The sequence below is a fragment of the Atractosteus spatula genome, chromosome 4 (assembly GCF_055471065.1).
Source record: "Atractosteus spatula isolate fAtrSpa1 chromosome 4, fAtrSpa1.hap1, whole genome shotgun sequence".
In the NCBI taxonomy this organism is placed as follows: domain Eukaryota; kingdom Metazoa; phylum Chordata; class Actinopteri; order Semionotiformes; family Lepisosteidae; genus Atractosteus; species Atractosteus spatula.
Genome location: NC_142709.1, coordinates 34,783,115 through 34,802,293, shown reverse-complemented (window position 1 = coordinate 34,802,293; position 19,179 = coordinate 34,783,115). Strand labels below are relative to the sequence as shown.

Genomic DNA, 19,179 nt, shown 5'->3' with positions numbered 1-19,179 from the left:
GGTGATTCCATTGTTCACACCCACACTTACAAACAGTGTCTCTCCTACTCAAACCCTTTTTCTGCTCAACAGCAGAACACTTCATCTCATAATCTGCCGGTGTGTTTCAAATAAGATCACTTTATTGTCCATATACAATTTTTTATTAGGAATTTATTTTTGCTCTGCATGAGACACACACACAGGGAGAGAAGTAGGATTTCTCCGCCAGCCACAGGCCAGCCACCCTGCCCTTTACTTAACTTCACTAATAACACTGCACAATATGGGCCAGTAATACAAGTTTTATGCAGTGGGTAATGTACAGTAGCAGAAGGACCACTTCTTTATCTCATAAAATGCTGGACATGATCATGTCAAATTCCATTGCTAGTGGAATGGAATTTCTGCAGATGCTTCAGTTTTAATCCTGGGCCCTACGATGAACCTACACTTCATAATCCGTTCCGTTTTGTTCCGTTTTGACACAAACCCTGCATAATAGGTATTGATCTTGCATGTCACACATCTGCTAGAATGTTTTGACACTCCAAGGTGTCCTAAATCAAAGTGTTCCCTTCCTGGTCCTGGTGACCTACACACTTGCCTGATTTTAATGAAACTCTTAGCTAAACTTTGGATCCTTTATTTGACTTAATACTATGATTATTTCAATCTGTTTGACTGATTCCGGACTTTAAAATTCTTGGGAGATGCATTGTAACTATTAATTATTGCATTTTATAATTAATATACAATTCCAAACTTCTGAGTAAAAGAAAAGCTTACAAATGTTCCAGTCACGTACATTTTTGGTTCAATAAACTCTTCAATTAATTAATTATGTTTGACTGGAATGTAAATGAATATGAATGTGGTTCTCCAGGTCATAGTAAGTTTCCTAGAATTTCCTGTTCTAGAAAATAGTACAGAAAAACTACAGTCTTTTGTAAGTTCTTCCATGTTGCTTTAGTCACAAAGACATCATCAGGTCTTCTATGGTTGTTTTTATTATACTGTTTGTTGTTTGATTAATTCATTTTCTTAGTAGTTAACACATAAACTTCTAGTGCATTTGTATTCTTTTCTTCTTTTTCTAATTCTGCAAAAGTTCTTTGTAAAGCGCTGTCACTTTTTAATGTAAATTCTTACATGTTTACAAGTGTTTTCATTCCTTGTTTTTGCAGCCCCTTCATTTGATAAACTGATTAAGAATTTAAAGTTGGCATTGTGCTTTGACAAAACCTGGGATTTGACCCTGCAAGTGAACAAGTCTGCATTTCTGAGGCCTACATTCTTCAGACCCAGAAATTCTACACCCATAACTTATTCCTATGCATATTCCATTTGATATTGTGAAAAGGGCTTAAAAGGGGCAAGCTCTCTACAACAAGGTTCATATGACTAGCAAATATCTGGTCTCCAAGACTAATCAGAACAAGATTCTCTTGCATGGCACAAAACCAGAGGAAGAAGAGGGTATGGTGTTGTTTCTTCTGCTCTGTTTTCACTTTTTGTCTGTATCTCTTGTCTTCTGTCTTTGTCTCTTTGTGTTTTTGCTGAAGGCTCTAATTATTCACCATAAAGTTAATTCATTAGAGTAATTCACCAGAACAGCCCCTCTGATCATCTATGTATCATCTATTTTAGCTCATTTACATTTACAGTTAGGCAAAAACTTGATTTATAGGCTTTCTGAATAATAAGGTGCAATCAGATGTGAACTGCAAATGCTGTAAATGTTATGGCTTGTAGACAACATAAAGCCTATAAAACCTTCAATCCATCCATCCATTTTCTAACCACTTTATCAAATACAGGGTTGCAGGGGAGTCAGCACCTATCCCAGCAAGCAACAGCTGCAAGGCAGGATACACCCTGGGTGGGATGCTAGTCCATTGCAGGGCACACACAGACAGTACATTGCACACACTCGCACCAGGACAGGACCAGTTTTCCCAGAAGCCAATGAACCTGCCAGTATGTCTTTGGAGTGAGAAGTCAGCGAGATGGGGGGGAAACGCCTCGTAGACCTGAGAGAGAAGATGAAGAGGGCCACCTGCAGGTGGGTGTTCTCCATCGCAAAGGAGAGGTGGACAGGACTTCCACAAAGGTTTGGGACTTTCATCAACAAACCATCGTGCTCAAGCAGCTCCTATGAACATTTGAACATTCACAGTTTAAGAGGCAGGGGGTACGTGAACACAACTGGGGGTAAACTGGAGCACCTGGAGGGAATCAAATGTAAACAGGGAGAACACAATTCCACACAAGTCTGGAATGGAACCCAGTGCTGTAGTATTACATGGCAGCAATGCTAACCTCTGTGCCAGCGAATAGTGAAAATACACATCAAAGTCATTAGGTAAATAAATAAAATCAATCTAAATGTATTTCTTGAGCATAGGGTTCTAAAGCAGGCCAACAGCATTACAGTATGTGCTACACAACCCCTCATCTGTGAATTTACACTATTCTCATCTGGAAGATGCCTCTTTGCCCCAAAATGTAACAGAAATAGACTTGGAAATCAATACATCTCTGCAACCTTATTTAAGTAATGTAAATTAATAAATAGTATAGTAAAATAATATTATTTATAATTATTATTTATATTAAATTAAATCTCCTGAAACTTGTTGTAGTTATAATAATAATAAAAAAAACTTTATTTTATATAACACCTTTAAAGGTGGCTTCTCAAAGCGCTTTACAGGATGACAACAACAATAAATAAGAAGAATACACAAGATAAAACACAATTAAAATATACAGAGGAGACCATGGATTGTGGTACTAAGAAAAGCAGAAGGGTGAAGAATGGAACCAGTTAACTTAAGGCTCTTCTAAAGAAGTCTGGGTTTGAAGGAGTTTAGAGAAGGTGACTCTCTGATATCCTTGGGGAGAGAGTTCCAGAGCTTGGGGGCATAACAGGAGAAGACCCTGTCACCCATACAATGTAGACAGGCTTGGGGGACAGTAAGGAGAGCAGAATTAGAAGAGCGAAGGTTGTGAGGTGGGGAGTAGGGCGATAATAGTTCAGACAGGTACTGAGGTGCCAAACCATGCACAGCCTTATAGGTGAGCATGAGGATTTTAAAGTCTACACGGAATTTGACCGGAAGCCAGTACAAGGACTCTAGGATAGGAGTAATGTGAACACTTGCACTAGACCTGGTCAGGATTCTGGCTGCTGAATTTTGGACATACTGCAGTTTGTTCAGAGTAGATTTAGATACCCCAGCGAGTAGAGCATTACAGCAGTCAATTCGAGAGAACACAATTCGAGAGTGTTGATCAGCTTTTAAGCCACAGTTAGTGATAGCATAGGGCGTAGTTGAGCAATATTTCTGAGGTAAATAAAAGATGTTTTGACAGTATGCTGCACATGTGGGTTGAATGTTAAGCCAGAATCGAATACAACCCCAAGTTTTTCAATTTTGATTGAAGCTCAAGTACAGAACCATCTACAGATAGGGTTACAGGACTGGCTTTACGAAGTTGATGGGGGTGCCAATAAGCATGACTTCAGTCTTGTCGCAGTTAAGATGAAGGAAGTTTTGAGTCATCCAAATTTTTATGTCAGAGATGCAATTAGATAGAATAGAGACAGCCACATCAGTGTCAGGTTTGGTATGGATGTATATTTGAGTATCGTCAGCGTAAAAAGAAGTATTGAGCCCTGAGGAACACCAGACTTAACAAGACCAATTAGTAAACCCTTCCTGAAGATTTTTTTTGGATTGTGTTGGAATGTACCACGAAGTAATTTTCCCCTAGTTGATAATAAAGCCTGGAAGCCTGGAGCAGTGAAATATGAATCAGAGGACAGAAATGGAAACTCTCGAAGTATTTTTAAAAACCAAGAAGCGGAGGTACTTTTCCACCCAAACGATTGTGGTAGTATGGAACAAGCTACAAAACCGTGTTGTTCAAGTCACTTCTCTCCATTCTTTCAATAAACTGCTGAATGAGATACTTGGGTCAATTAGCTATTAACTACCAAATAATCTAGATGAATAGATGATCTAGATCTAGTTGAATAGCTTCCTCTCATAACCTTTCTCAAGTTCTTTACTGCACATTCTGTGTCACCTAGCCTTGGGTGTTACTGCAGGCAGTGACAGAATATTAATTATGCAGATGAACTGCTGGGAAATAACTACAGAAGCAACCACCTTGTGGTTATTTTTGAATGGTGTGTTTTCTATTGACAAAAGTACTATTAGTGGTCTACTCACAGCATTTTTAAATTCTAATTTAAACTAAACTAGATACACTATAATTTATTTAAACTGCTGAACATGTATTTTTAATCCAGATCATATTTAGTACTTGCATTTGAAGCTGAGTTTGTAGTGTTATGAAGGTGTCTTTTTACTTAGATAGGTTTAATTTCAGCATATGGTTATCTGTATTTAAACACTGAAAATTGTAATTAAAGACTGTCAACACAAGTGCTGATTTTATTACAGTACTGGTTATATGTGTAAACTGCAATGCATTTTATGGGTGACTTGACGGCAATAAGATGGTGGCTTTATCCTTATTTTGTATTGCAAAAACAAAAATATATACAATACACATAAAAGTACGTATAACATCATCGAGAATACATAATTCAGTTGCATTTCACCAAATAAAAAAAAATTAAGTAAAGATATGATACGTACAGCTTTCATGTTTAGTCTGGAGATATCCCCCCATTTCTATTTTAAATTGTTCAAATGTGGGTCTCTTTCCATTTTATGTTTTTATATTTATATTATATTTTTGTATTTATCAATGGGATTAACATTAAAACATGAAAGTAACGTAACATCTATTTCTCTAAAAGAAATGTCAATATCAGTATCCTTAATATACAATATATATATAATTTTGTAGACCACAAAATCTGTTTAATTACACATTTCACCATCAACATCAATTAATTGTTTTACCCAGATGATACCAGTTTAACATTTAAGTTTTCAAAGAACTTAAAGGTTTTATTTCTATACACTTCTTACATACTTCTTGATAAAATCAGGAATTTCCACAACATACTTTGCTTATCTCTTAAATAATTCTGCATGCATTTTATCTTATAAATACAATGATATGTTTTGAAATCTAAAGCATTTAGGTCCCCTTCTGCTTTTGTTCGACAAATAATATATTTTTAAGTTAATGGGATTTATTCCTCCAAATAAATAAAAAAAGTTTAAAGTTGGTAGCTTTATCCTAAAGTTTTGAGAGCTCATGCTGTCGCCCTTTGATGGCGTAAAAATGCTTGCGTTGTCGCCTAACGATGTCCAATCGTGGTGTGCCTACTGGATGAAGCCAGTTTGAATTTGAAGTTGGAGGTGTATGACTACGCACGTAGATCGCTCTAAAAGCAGTGAATGTTTGCATCGATTAAAGATGGGCGATTCGGTGAAATTTTCGAAAGATTTCTATGAAGAGGTTGATAAGAATGCCGATGCTTATGAGAATAGATTGGATGAGATTTTTCAAAAGGTGGGTTTATGTTTTCAAATCAAAATGTTTGCTGGCGTTTTCGCTACGTGCATTCGGCTCATGAGCAAACACGACTACGCAGTGCTAAAGGACTGCATACAATCTAACAGACGTTTATTAAAAAAAACGCTATCTTTTCCCGCAACCTCCGTGAGGCCGTTACTGATCGGGGCAGTTGCAGATGTGGCCGTTTTTAAAAGATTGTATCCTTCGAGCGTCTCGCAGCAAGCACAAAATACTGTAAATAAAATATGAACGGTTATGGTACAGTGATTAATTCAAAATATTATTGAGCTTTAAGAAAACAAATTATAACTTTAGAGCCTTGTTCAGTATTTTCTTTAAAAATGTAACGGCAAATCGAAAGTGTCGATGGTTTTAAAACATTTAAGAAAAAATTACATACTTCAAGCTACACTGCGATGTAGTATTTATACACTGCATATTTTTCACATCACACAGACACTAGGGACAGATGTTCTAGAACCTGCGAGTGTCTTTGCAATGTGGGAGAAAACCCACAAAAACACAGTGTGAACATAAAAAACTATGCGGACAGGGAGGCAGCAATGCTGACCACCACGCCACCCTGAAAGACCGTCATGTGTAGTGGTTCCCCATTGCACACTGATTAAACATTTTCTCTGATGGCAGTTATAAGAAATCAAGCATGTTTCTTCACTTTAATCATTGGAGTTTCATGAATGTGCTATTAAGTCTATTTATATAGTTCCCGTCATAGAAAAAAGTAGAAAATTGTGAAATTAAGAACAGCAAACCCGAAATGTTAAAAGCTGGCCATTTAAAAGCTGTGCTATGTGTTATACTTGTAAATAGGTGACATAACTTGAAAACCTCTCATTTTTTCACTTAGGAGTTTTTTCATTCATTTTGCCTGTTGTAATTATTTTCTTAATTGGTCATTTCCCAGTACTCCCGAATGGAGGATGATGAGGTGGTGTGTTTTTCATCGATGACGTGTTGCTCTTCAAAAGGTAAGACTATCTAGTCTGTCCTGGAATGCAGAAAAGCAGCATGCTCTCTCCAGCACAATATGCCAGTGCTCAGATTTGTTTCACCTTTCCTTTTAACTTTGCAGCCTTCTCAGGAGAGTCTCTTCACTGAATTTCTATCAGTGGCTTTGAATTTGTGCTATAAACTTTGGTGGAAATTATCCATCCATTTTCTAACAGCTTAATCCAATACAGAGTCTTGTGGGAGCTGGAGCCAGTGCCAGCAGTATCCTTTTGCGAGGAAGCAAAGCTATCCAATGCACCACCGAGCTGTTCCTGGTGAAAATCATAAATCTTGCCATTCAGTAAAACTTTCAGAAAAATTCTGAAATTCTCTGTAAAGCATCTGTAAACCAGAAATGGTTTTTAAGTTATGTTCCTTTTTTCTAATACTTCATGTAAATGTCTTTTTTATTAACCATTTTATCTTTTGCAGTCCTAATATGAGAGGAATATGGTATAGGTAAATAAGTGAAAAGTATCATTTCATACACGTTATTGTGAAGAATTAAATTTAAATATTTTTTTTCAACTGTTATATGCATTATGCATGGTATATGTTAATACTGCCTGTAGTGAGATCTATTTCTTGTCCCATTTTGTGAAATTACAAAAGGAAGGATACACATTTTATAACCCAACTACTCAAACTGACTTCTAAGGGTAAGATACGTTACAGTAAATGTCAACAAAATAAATGTTGATCGGTATTCAGACCTAAATAATTAATGGAAGTAGTAATTACAGTTGGGTAAGGCTCTGCCAAATTTGTACATCAGCTTGGAACAAATCAAAAAGTTTTAAGTTTTGAACTAGATGCTTTGTTGCAAACCCCTGCAGGATTTGAGATATTCCACACAAGGGGCTAGGTGGATTGACTGGGAACATTTTGACCCCTGATCTTTCCTGCTTACCTAGTAGCTGAGTTTGCAGGTGCACTCTGATCTAGGCAGTGTTTGGTTGCCTTCCACTTCATAGTGATGGACATCACCATGCACAAGAAATTATGAGGGGTCTTCGAAATGTTTTTGTTCTCTTCTGATCTGTTTTTAATTTTTTTATCTTCATGATTGCATTTATGCTTGAAATTCATTGTGGACTAAGGTTTGCTAATTTTCTAAATTAATTTAGATTTGCTGCAAAAAAAGGTTTGGATACTTGTGCATTTGTGTTTTCCATTTTTACTTCATATTATCTGTTTCATTTTTGTTTTTTGTGGACTGTATATAAGTTCTGTATATAAATCAATTGAAAAAGTGTCATGACTGCAAGCTTTTAAAACAACAAAATGTGAAAACTGTGCAACACTCTGAATAATTTCCCAATGCATTGTATATAAAAGGGGCTTAGAAAACTACTAGGTTAGTTAGGATTTTCTAATAGGACTTGGTTTTGCTATTCCTGGCTCCATTATAGTAATACAGAACCTTCTGGTATATGCAGAAATAGTTGTCCCAGGTTTGTTTGCAGATTGTGGAGTAGAGCAGAGAGCAACAGATATTGTAGCAGCAGCTACAGTCTATGAGGTGGAGAGAGGAAGGAAACTTACCTTTATGTAAGGAAGAGTTGAAAGAACATTGAATGAAAATTCTAATCATTAAACCCAAATATAACACTTAAAATATACAATAAAGCTTACAAATGATGGACAGAGATAATTGATCTTAGCACAGTTATAAATACTGTGGCTTTATTACCCTAAATTGTAGTGTTCCATAATTAAACAGGTTGTTATATAATTGAATTATTAGTACTCCTTGGGTGTTAGCATTCACTGTCATTAAAAGATGTGATTCTAAGTATTAGGGCATTAAACTCTACAGTGTTAATCAAGTGGAAACTAGCTTCGGTGGCAGCATTTCACCCTCCAGCACATTATCAAAACTAAGATTCAAAATAAATCCATTCATATAATACAAGGTGTTGACTGGAAAAAGCCTCACACACCTCCTGGTTTTCATTTATTGACATGTATAGTAGTTAACAATACTTGGAAGTGTTAAGAATCACATATTGCCAACCAATGCTAAAGTGATATTGTCAGTAATTGATACAGTGATTTTATTCAGAGTGAGGTTACGTGACAACTCGGAATGTTTGCTGACATGTGGAAATGGGTAATAGCAATATAATAATAGCAATAGGTCCTTGGAAGTATTATCACATTGTACCTCAGCTCTTGGAAGTTAAGCAAGTCTGGGTGTTGTCATTACTGGACTGGGAGACCTGTAAGGAAAACCAACCTGCTCTTGTAAGTGGCGGTCTTCCCTCTAGACCAAAATTGCCTACGTAATTCCCTAGTAAGTGAAGTCAATTTTTTAAATTGGGACAGTTTTCACTCCAGAACACTGTAGTTCTGTTCTTTTGTATGTATCTCTGAAAACGTTTTAAAAATATTGCAGTTAAGCACAATTACCCACAACGCACACAAGATTAGGGTAAGATAAAAGAATTGTGTACTTTTTCATAGAGAAAAAGATGAGAGCTATGCTAAATTTTAACCTTGTAACGAGGTAGAAAAGTGTCTGGATTTGAGATACTGTAACAAAAGACTTTCTTTCAAAACACCCAGGAATTAAGCCCTGGGATGGAGCACCTCTGTCTGCCAAATCCAGAAAATGGAGCCCTGGTGCAGCCCAAGAGGTCTGGAAGGTAAGGCTATTTCTAAATAATAAACATATATGAGCTGCTTCTGTCAGCTTGTGTTGTTTTCCTGGGTGCTTATTTGTGTGACCTCTTCTGCAGTGCAAAATCACAATGCGTAGGGCCATTTCTGCAGGTTCCCTGTATGATGGGCGTGGGAGTGAATGAACAGATAGGCATCGGCTACAGTGTAAGTTCTAGAGGTTTCAGTTTAAACACCTTACCTCCACAATGCTTTAGATTTGCTCAATGAACCTTAAGAGTTTTGCAACAAAAGTTAATGGTCAGTTGAGATTTTAATAAAACAAAATGATGAGAAGGTTAAAGTGTGGTGAAAGAATGTAGTTAGTGTCAGGGTTTGTGCATTCATGCCCACCCCTGGAACTGACTTGTCTGTATTGATGGTGCACCTAATGATGACTGCAGCAGAATTCAGACATTAACAGGAGTATACTTCCATATTTCTTGGGTGGAATGATGACCCAAAATATGGTCAGTGCGACTAAGGAGCTCATCAGTAGAATAAAAGTGGAATAGCTTACACTGGCCATCTTCAGAACAACAACCTTTCTCTGAACACCAGAAAAACTAAGGAGTTCATTGTGGACTACAGGAAGCATCGAGGAAGAGACCACGCAAGTTTCAAATTCCTAAGTGTCAACATCATGGGCGATCTAACATGGACCCCCCACACCAACCTTGTAGCCAAGACAGCACGGCAGTGCCTATTCTTTCTCCGCAGACTAAAGAAGTTTGGCATGCCTTCACACATCCTTTCCAACTTCTTCAGGTGCACCACTGAACGAATCCTAACCAGCTGCATTAGTGCCTGATATGGTAACTGCTCCGCCTGAGAGCGCAAGGTACTCCAGAGGGTGGTGAAACTGGCTCAAAACACTACCAGCTGCACGCTACTGAACATCGAGGATATCTGCTCTGTTAGATGCCTCAAGAAGGCCAGGTCTATCCTCAGGGACCCCAGTCACCCTAACCACAACTTGTTCTCTCTTTTACCATCGGGAAAACAATACCGAAGTATACAGACCAAGACCACCAGATTTCGTAACAGCTTCTTCCCCCAGGCAGTAAGACTGCTAAACAGCCAACCACAGCAGACACCTGCAATTACCCAAACGTCTGCTGTCGAGTAAGCAACCACTTGAACTGATACAGTGCACCTGCACCCTCCTGTCACATTGCACTCTCAGGACACCTATGAACAGCGCTAAATACCTCCTAACCTTGTGTTACATTCGTGCAATCTGTTACTGTATTATACATAGCAATTGTATAATTTATTGTATTTTAATCCTAACCTCATCCTTATAAATTTCTGTCCTACTGTTGTATTCTTCTATCCCTCTTAACCAGCTCTCGGATAAAGCATTTCATTGCCGACAACACCGCTGTATGATGTACTGTTCATGCATTGATAAATAAACCTTGATTGATTGATTGGCTGCAGAAAGGCTTGATTAAATATCTACAATGATCCCTCAAAGATTTTCATTAGCTAATTGGGTTGCAAGCTGTTTGCAGTTACATCCTCAAAGGAATAAGTAAGCAAGTACATTTCAGATGGTCATTAATTAAATTGAACCTACTTCTTTCAATTGAAATCACTGTGTTGTCTGTGTGTTTACAGTATGTACCTATGTCGTTTCCCATGGTCCATTGTAATAACCGAAATTGTGAAAATGAAGTATCGTGAGAGACTTTCCAAATTATATTGACAGGTACAAAGAACAGTGATTAAAAATCAGTTATCTTTCATTGCAAAGTTCACTGTACTGTTTGCCAATGTATAAACAATATTTTAATTCCTTCCACCCTGATTTTCTGGTGTTTATGAAAATAAAATTATTAAAGCCCGTCACATGTATGGATATGTTTGTTTTGTTCTCATGATCTATCTTCATCAGACAAACTATCATTTGTGGTTAGTGTAGCCCATGTACTCATATATCAAACATTTTTTAACATTCTTTGTTTATTTTTGTTAAGACTCACTTTTTTGTTAACCTGTATGTCTTGCTGTCTAGGATTGGCCTGAAGTTAAAGAAGAATTGCAGAATGGTAAGAATTATAAATCTCATGTTTTATTCAACAGTCCAAGATGTATGCATAATGTACACCCACTCCCCAGATTACATGAGGATTCCTGCAAGTCTTTAAGTAAATCAAATTTTACGTAACTTTCAAGACGCCCTTTCTTAGCTGTGCATGGACACATATAATTACCATTGCAGTGATATTGCAGTGGTTTGAGCAGTCAAGGGATGTTTACTTAGTTGTGCTGGTTGTGGGACACGCTACATATTTGAATCTTGCTAAGAGAGCTTGCTATTCTGTAGCTTTTAGGGAACTTGGAGTTCCTGAGTGAAGAATCCTTGGTTTAAAAAAGCCTCTTAACGGCTGCATTTTAGAGTAGGGAGATAGGTTCTCATTTATTTTGTGGTATTTCGTAGGTTGTATTTTATTTAGTATAGAAGGCAGCATTTCTTTTCTTTTGCTCTCTGTAGACATTATTTAAGTCGAATACTTGGTAGCAGTCTGTGGGTTTTCTGGATGATTTAGATGTAGATCTCTGGAACACCTTGTAAACTTGTAGAGAAACCTGTGTGTTGTATGTTTGTGTTGTATGTAGTGTAGTGTGTGTACTGTCATTGTTAATGTTTGTTTAACCAAGTGTGCCTGAATTATTTTCACCAAATCTGTGGCAGCAAACAAAAGAATTCACATGCCTCTAATTATACCAACCGCTCGGGTATATTCTTGGAGAAGTCCTTACAAGTTGGGAGGTTATGATTATTTTACTTATTGAGAAATCTGCTTGATCATTTCCTGATATTTCACTGTTTGTGTAACACCAGATTTGTAACAACATTTTTATTTCTAAATACTGTACATTTGATAATATCAATATATAGATTTAATAAAATCACTTTCTTGACATGACTGCAGTATGGATTTCTCATAATTTTAAAAGAAAAAGCACAAGATGAGATGAAAAATGTGAAAGCAAAGCGCACCTAATGGTGTAACCTAATGGCGTCCTGGTGTTTACTAGTGGTGACTGCATTATATTAAGCTATTCATCCGCAGATGTAATTTGTTGCGCTACTTGCTCTTTAAGCATTTAACATAAACTCTTCATTCCTATAATATCTTACTATGGGACACAAGGGAGGTTTTTAGGGAAAGGTGAATTTAAATATGTTTTTAGTCTTGTGTGTCCTGGGGTGTAGGTGTAGATCGCTTCGATGCAGACTTCAGATTTATTCAGGAAATTTGCTTGTTTTCCTGCACTGTTTCATAACTTTTAAATTTTTTTTTAAAAACAGGTTCAGTTTTGCCCTTGGAAACAGAAAACATTTTAGGTGAAGGTAGAAGCAATGTTCAGGTAAGTTACACATATGCCACCTTAAGATATTAAAACATGTTTTTCATTCTCTCCAATCACGTTTCAGGTACTGCACCTCTTATGTATCAGCTGGTTGATGGGTCTCAGTGCTGACTCTGTCAGCTCCTTGTATTAAGTTTTTAGAGCAAGGCTCCAAGAGTGACCCTGATCATCTGATTGAGAGTGTGCTGAGGATCCCAGGCCATGTTTGCATAAACTTGTTAATGAGTGTTGAATATGGGCTGTGTTTATCTTCATGGTGATATTGACCAGTGTGCTCACCTGTTAATGACCAGCAGCCTTAATCTCTAGGGACCTTTAAGAAGGAAAATGAGGAGAAAAATATGTAAGTTATTTATCCATTAGACCTTGAGCATAAAATCCATTAAAACTTGTTTTTACATTTAATTATTTAGTTAGTACTTAAACTGAGAACCACTGATTTCTTCCTTGATCTGGCCAGTAGTTAGGGAGCTTCATCTAAAGAAAGATTAACTAGCTGCTTACCATTTTCATATGCATGTATTGGGCATAAAATCAAAATTGTCTCAAATTGCTTAATTTAGTGAGAGATATGCATTTTCTTGGCCATTGAAAAATAGGATGGGGGTTATTAAACACTTGGATTTGCTAAAAAATATTTATTTATTAAAAATTCATTGTTTTGAGTTTTTAAAGTGGTCAATATAATAGTCTGAGATAATCCCAGGGCTGCTTTGTGACCCCTAGTGCCATGTGACATGGTCACCATGAAATGCAATAAATGAACTATTGTGTTTTTTACCTTGCTTTGGGATTTTAAAAGTGTTTTTTATATTAATGTTTTTTGCCCTCCTATCCTTTTGTCTTTTTCAGGATATGTCCTCTTGTGAAGATATTGAAGGTAAATGGATTTTTTTTCTTGCATTCAGTATCTCAGACAAAATTTAGTTCACATTTCCCTCTAATGTTTTTAGATGGATATGTGAAAACAATCAATTAAATTATTTTTTTAGTTTTTTGAGAGTTTAATGGCTAAGCTTACAGGGTGGTGCTGTTATTTATTCTTGTGCTCCTAGATTTCAAGTGTTAAATCCCTAATGCTGCTGTCATTCCCAAATCATATTCCAGGGATTTAGGGATCCCTAGTAATAACACAGCAGGGAAATTGTGTAGCATCCTTGAAGCTGAAGGATACTCCATAATGACTCTTTTAAAGAATAGCTGTGAAGTGCTTATTTTTTTCTTACCTGGGCCAGTGGAATGATGGCAGTGCAAGATAGTTAACACAGAAAATAGGGGCCTTTGTACACTAAATCTGAGCAACCTTTTTCTAAAATTCCCTCAATGCACTCATGTGCTCACCTGAATTATTTTTCAGCTTTCTGTTCAGAATAACATTAGATAATCGATATTCACTGTAATGAACAAAACCAAACATTTTATCACCTTTGATTAAGAAATGCTTGTTGCAAAATAGTCTTACATCCAGGGCAGACCATTGCCAATATACAGTAAATGGTACTAACACAGGACAAATAATAAAATGGCATCATCAGTGTTTGCTACTGAGAACTGAGCAGCCACATATTGACAGGAGAAGCCCCAGCATTCTGGGGCACTAATTTTGATTTTTGCACATTATCTTCTTGCCCCTGGATAATATCAAGTGTCTCTATTCCTAGGAGTCTCTTTCCTTGGAGTGTTAAACTTTAAATTTTGAAACATCTGTATTAAAAATGTCATTTTTTTAAATACGTGTTCAGGTGCATCAACACAAGGTTCATTAAGACGTGACATGACAGATGAGAACAGTGAATCCAGCTGCCTCTCAAGGAGCCATGCAAACGGGTCCAGGGAGGATGCAGAGCTGCAGTCAAGCACCAGTGATAGTGCCATGATCGATCTGTATTCCCAGCTGATGTCCCGGATGAGCAGTGCCTTCCACAGAAAACACACTGCAGAGGCGGCATTTAGTGTAGTGAAGTCCTATAGGAAGCGCTTGTGGAATGCCAACAGGTCCATGTTAGACACTACTTTCAGTTGCAACCGCAAAGAGAAATCAAAAAAGGACTCAAAGAACAAATCCAGCAATTCAAAGCTTGTATGCTTTTCTAAATCGCGCCAACGTGCAACGCAGAGCAGTCCAGAGCAATCCGATGTGAGGAGCAATAGGACCTTCATTATTTCTGCTTATGCCAATCATACAAGACAGTCACTCACTGTGGGTAGGAAGAGCCCTTTAAGTAAGCCAAGACAAGAGTTGCAAATGTCTCCTGCTGCAAAATCTGTTAAGGGCAAACAAAGTGAATCCCAGACAATGACTTTTTTAATTGACTTTCCAAGAGCTAATTCTGCGAAATGCCGGAAAGATTGCATGAGTGAATATATGGATGTCATGAGACCAGGCACGTTTCATCAGAGGTCTCTTTCTTCTGAACAGAACAGAATCAGCTGCCCTCCACCACTGCACCCAGCTGTTTTTTCACCCAAAAAGCCTGCTATTACTGCCAGCAGCTCTGATTCTCCCAAGATGGACAATAATGCCAGTATGAATCAAATACAGAAATGGGGATTTAAAAAGGCCATGAAGTCCAAAGTCAGCAGTTCAGAGATGGTGTTTTATCCCAGATCCAGTCATCCTGCTCGTCTGTTGAATGAAGAATCTACATCTGACTGCAACTCTCTAGAGCAATCAGACGTGAGGCCTTTTTCTACAACATATATTGTTTCTTCTAATGCCAGTTACTCAAGAAGACCTCTCTTTCTGGGTGAGAAGAGCCCTTTAAGTAAGCAGAGTGTCATTCCTCTGCGATCTCCTCATTCCATTCAAGAAGGGATCGCATCTGTACAGCCACAGCTCCCACGTACTCCTGTGTCAGAAAAGCACAGTGTTGTTACATCCATTGGCTGCAGTTTGCCAAAGTCAGAAGATTACAGTACTGCGACTCCAAAACAGAAATATAGATATGAAAGGGCTGTTAAGACTGATAATGGCAGTTCAGAGCTTGTGGCCTCTTTCAGATCCAGTCGTCCTACTTCGCCATTGAATGCAAAATCTGCATCTGACTGCAGCTCTCCAGAGCAGTCAGACATGAGGTCTAGGACCTTCATTATTTCTGCTGATGCCACTCATACAAAACAGTCGCTCGCTGTGGGTAGGAAGAGCCCTTTAAGTAAGCCAAGACAAGAGTTGCAAATGTCTCCTTTTAAGTGCAAACAAGGTGATTCCCAGACAATGGCTTTTTTTATTAGGTCTCCAGAAACTAATGCTGTGACATGCTTGGGAGACTCTGTGTGTGAACATGTAATGGAAGCAGGTGCATTTCATCAGAGGTCTCTTTCTTCTGAAAAGCAAAACGGCTCTGATTCTCCTAAGCTGAAAGGTTACTCCCCTTTGAATCCAATACAGAAATTGAGATCTAAAAAGGCCATGAGACGCAATAACAGCAGTTCAGAGCTTCTGGGTCCATCTAGAACGAGTCATCCTGTGAATGCAGAATCTATGTTTGACTTCGAACAGCCAGACACAAGGGATTCCTCTAGAGCCTACATTTTTTCTTCGAATGCCAGTCAGTCAAGAAGACCACTCCTTGAGGGTGAGAAGGGACATTATATAAAAGAATTGCAGAGACCAGAGGCGATATCTTTTCTGACTCCTGTTAGAAACAAAAACGGCGGCGGAACCAAGCCAGTGACTTACTACAAGGCTCTAAATATAAATCCTATGGTAGACTTTAAGGATCACTGTAGTGATGGAGTCAATAAGGGTGAGTTTCTTCCAAGGTCTCCTGCCTCACAGCAAGGGATAAGCAGCTCCAAACCACCACTTAATGCTTTTTCAGCTGGAAAGCAGTCGTTGTTCTCCACAGAAGGATATCTAGTCAAGAAAATAAGTGAGGCTAACCAGATTCCTAAGAGGTGTCACTCCTCCTCTTCGGTGTTTCAGCAGAGCAACAGACCAGATATTGAGCCAGAGTTTGAAGATCTCTATCAAAGAATGGTTCTTGGTAAGAGTGGTACTTCATTTTGCACAGAGAGTAACAGAGTACGCGAAAACACCTCTCCTGCCAGCTTTCACAGTGCCAGAGCAGGGAAAAGGATGGGTGAGTTTGAAGATCATACCTATCCCGAGGCGAAAAGATTCCAAGGGTTGTGTGACACCATCAATCATGGGGGCTCTAGAAGAAATGGGGGAATGTCTCCAATTTCTAGAAGCTCGTACAGTATGTCGCAGCAATATAAGCAGAACTGAAGAGATTCACCAGCAGGACTGGATTCTTTTCAGGTAAGATTATTTTACATAATGTGTATGAGTCCTCATTTGACAAACATTCTTTACGTTAATCTTCTAAGATATTTTTTGCCTTCATGTTAATTTATAGGCAAATAAGGAATTTAACTTACAAATTTCTTTATCAGTAACAAGACATAAAATTATCTGTCTGCCTTTGAAAGAGGTATGAGACATTTTGTACAATATTTAGGACTAGACAGAATAACTGAAATATAGCCAATAAACTGTTTTTCAGTAATTCTTTGAGAAGATATCTTGTCTAACTCTTTTCTATTGTCACTTCTAGAGAACTGGAAATCTGATGTTTCAGGATGATGTAGAAGGCAAGTCACAATTCCTTCTGATTTTTCTGTTTTATCATCTTCCATTGTGGAATTGTCAGGATGTAGTGAACTCAGTAGCACAATTTATATTGTATGGTACTCTCCTCTGACATGACCAGTGTCTTAGTCCCCTGGTCCTGCAATGGATTACTTCTTGTTTCTTGTACCTAGTGGAGATTTATTTAGCATTTTGAACTGGAATTGACTTAGGCACACCACTGACATTTTTGACTCGTCAAACCGAGTTGAATTGCAAGATGATGATTAGGATGATTAGATTAATAACATGGTTTGCTTCATATATACACAAAATCCACCAGCAAGATTGGGAGTTATTTGGTTTATATGAAGCTATTCAGTGCTTTTTGCAGCATCCTAACAAATTTAAATTTAGTGTTTGGAGGAAGAGCTAAAAGTACAGTACTAGTGTCTGTTGTTTAAAAACTTGTATTTTAAATAATGTCCAGCCCTGCCTAGGGAGGCAATATATGGCAAGCCAACAATACAGTACCCACCTCAGGGCTTACAACAACCTTTTTATGTTTGACCAATTGTGCATTTCTGCTTGGGGAATCCAGTCACAATTGTCTAGTTTAGCTAGGAAAGAGCTCAAGATCCTTGACTGAGTCAACCAAAATCTGGGAGCTATGCAAGTTCAAATGTCTGTAAGTTCAAATAATATTAGTTCTGATTGGTCATTTCTTTCTCTGAAACAATAAGACCTCAAGTAAAATTTATGTTATTAACAATTCAGCCTTCTGTCACAGAGCTGAGCAGTTCAAATAGCTCCATTGTATCAGCCTCTGTATCAAAGCCCAGCATATTCACACACTGATTATTTTATTTATCAACAGGCTTATTGTTCACAGCCCTGCTGTCTATAAAACTCACAAACTATGGCTTTCATCATTACAATAATGTTCTCACCACACAGAATTTAGAGGCACGTCATGCCATACTCAGACGATATTCCTGAAGACCTCTGGAAAAAGTCATTGATGCCTATCAGTCTGTACAACACTATTTTTAAACCTCTGGGACTACACCGATCCACAGATAAGAGACAAAGTCTGTAACATAGGTGCTATTTTCGTCACACATTTCCTGCAGGGTGACCAGATAGCAGACCTTTTCGTGGGCCACGGTGACTCAGCTGATGAAGAACAGTAGTGATTCTTCTACAGGTTTCCTAAAATTCTGCATTGTTAATGTAAATAAGTTAAAGTAATGCTGTTTTCCAGTTGAGGTTGAAGTTTGAATTTGTTTGCAGACAAAATTTGCAGAATAAATTCCAGAATTCGTTTTGGAATGTTGTTTTCACTGTTTGTTAAACAGTAAATGGTCATTTTAAACCATAGTCTGTTGAACAGTTTTTACTTCAAGCTTATGCTTGTACTTGTATGGTTCAGTTGTAAAAAAGGTCATTTTCTATTGTAAAAGTACATGTTTATCCATGTGCAAAAGCTGTTTTCCAGTTTGTAAGGTTTTTGTTGAGGATGTGTACATTTGTTTGTATCTTAAATGTGCACAAGAAGTTTAATAAACATCTTCAATTAAAAAGCTTCTGATCATTATTTTGAACAAAAACTTGAATTATGTTACTGCTTCTCATGTTTCTGTGTTTAACAAAACTGCACCAACTTTTCTGGTGAACTTGGCAGTTATTAAAAACCCTGTTGGACAGTATTTCCATCACATACATGTCAAAGTCATGAAACCCCCCTGTGCTTTTTGAAGTCACCCCAGTTTATGGAAATCCCAACAATTGGTATAGGTCTAAGATACTTTCACATTTTTCTCAGGTGGTAAAAACAATGTGGTATACTTTAATCAGAGTGCACAATTCTGAAAGAACTCAGTCTGATGAATTGTGATGAGATGGGGCAGCAGTTAGTGTGGTTACAGTTCTGGACTCTTGCCTAGAAGGTTGAGTTCAAATTCCAGCTGAGACACCTCTTTTGTTCCCTTCAGGGTGCTTCTGGTGACATTTGACGCATTATTGAATGCACAGAAAACTGAAAAAGTGTGTCCTTTTTCTTA

General features: G+C 37.7%; 1 protein-coding gene across 1 annotated transcript; it reads left to right on the top strand.

Moving 5' to 3' along the window:
* Nucleotides 1-5,309: 5,309 nt before the first annotated feature.
* On the top strand, nucleotides 5,310-18,699 carry hjurp (Holliday junction recognition protein). The gene is made up of 9 exons (XM_088913727.1): nucleotides 5,310-5,481; nucleotides 6,413-6,476; nucleotides 9,067-9,146; nucleotides 11,180-11,213; nucleotides 12,482-12,540; nucleotides 13,396-13,423; nucleotides 14,286-16,807; nucleotides 17,103-17,139; nucleotides 18,250-18,699. Exons 1-7 carry the CDS (start codon nucleotides 5,332-5,334, stop codon nucleotides 16,772-16,774), a joined length of 2,904 nt encoding a protein of 967 aa, XP_088769853.1. The 5' UTR covers nucleotides 5,310-5,331; the 3' UTR covers nucleotides 16,775-16,807; nucleotides 17,103-17,139; nucleotides 18,250-18,699.
* Nucleotides 18,700-19,179: the final 480 nt, after the last annotated feature.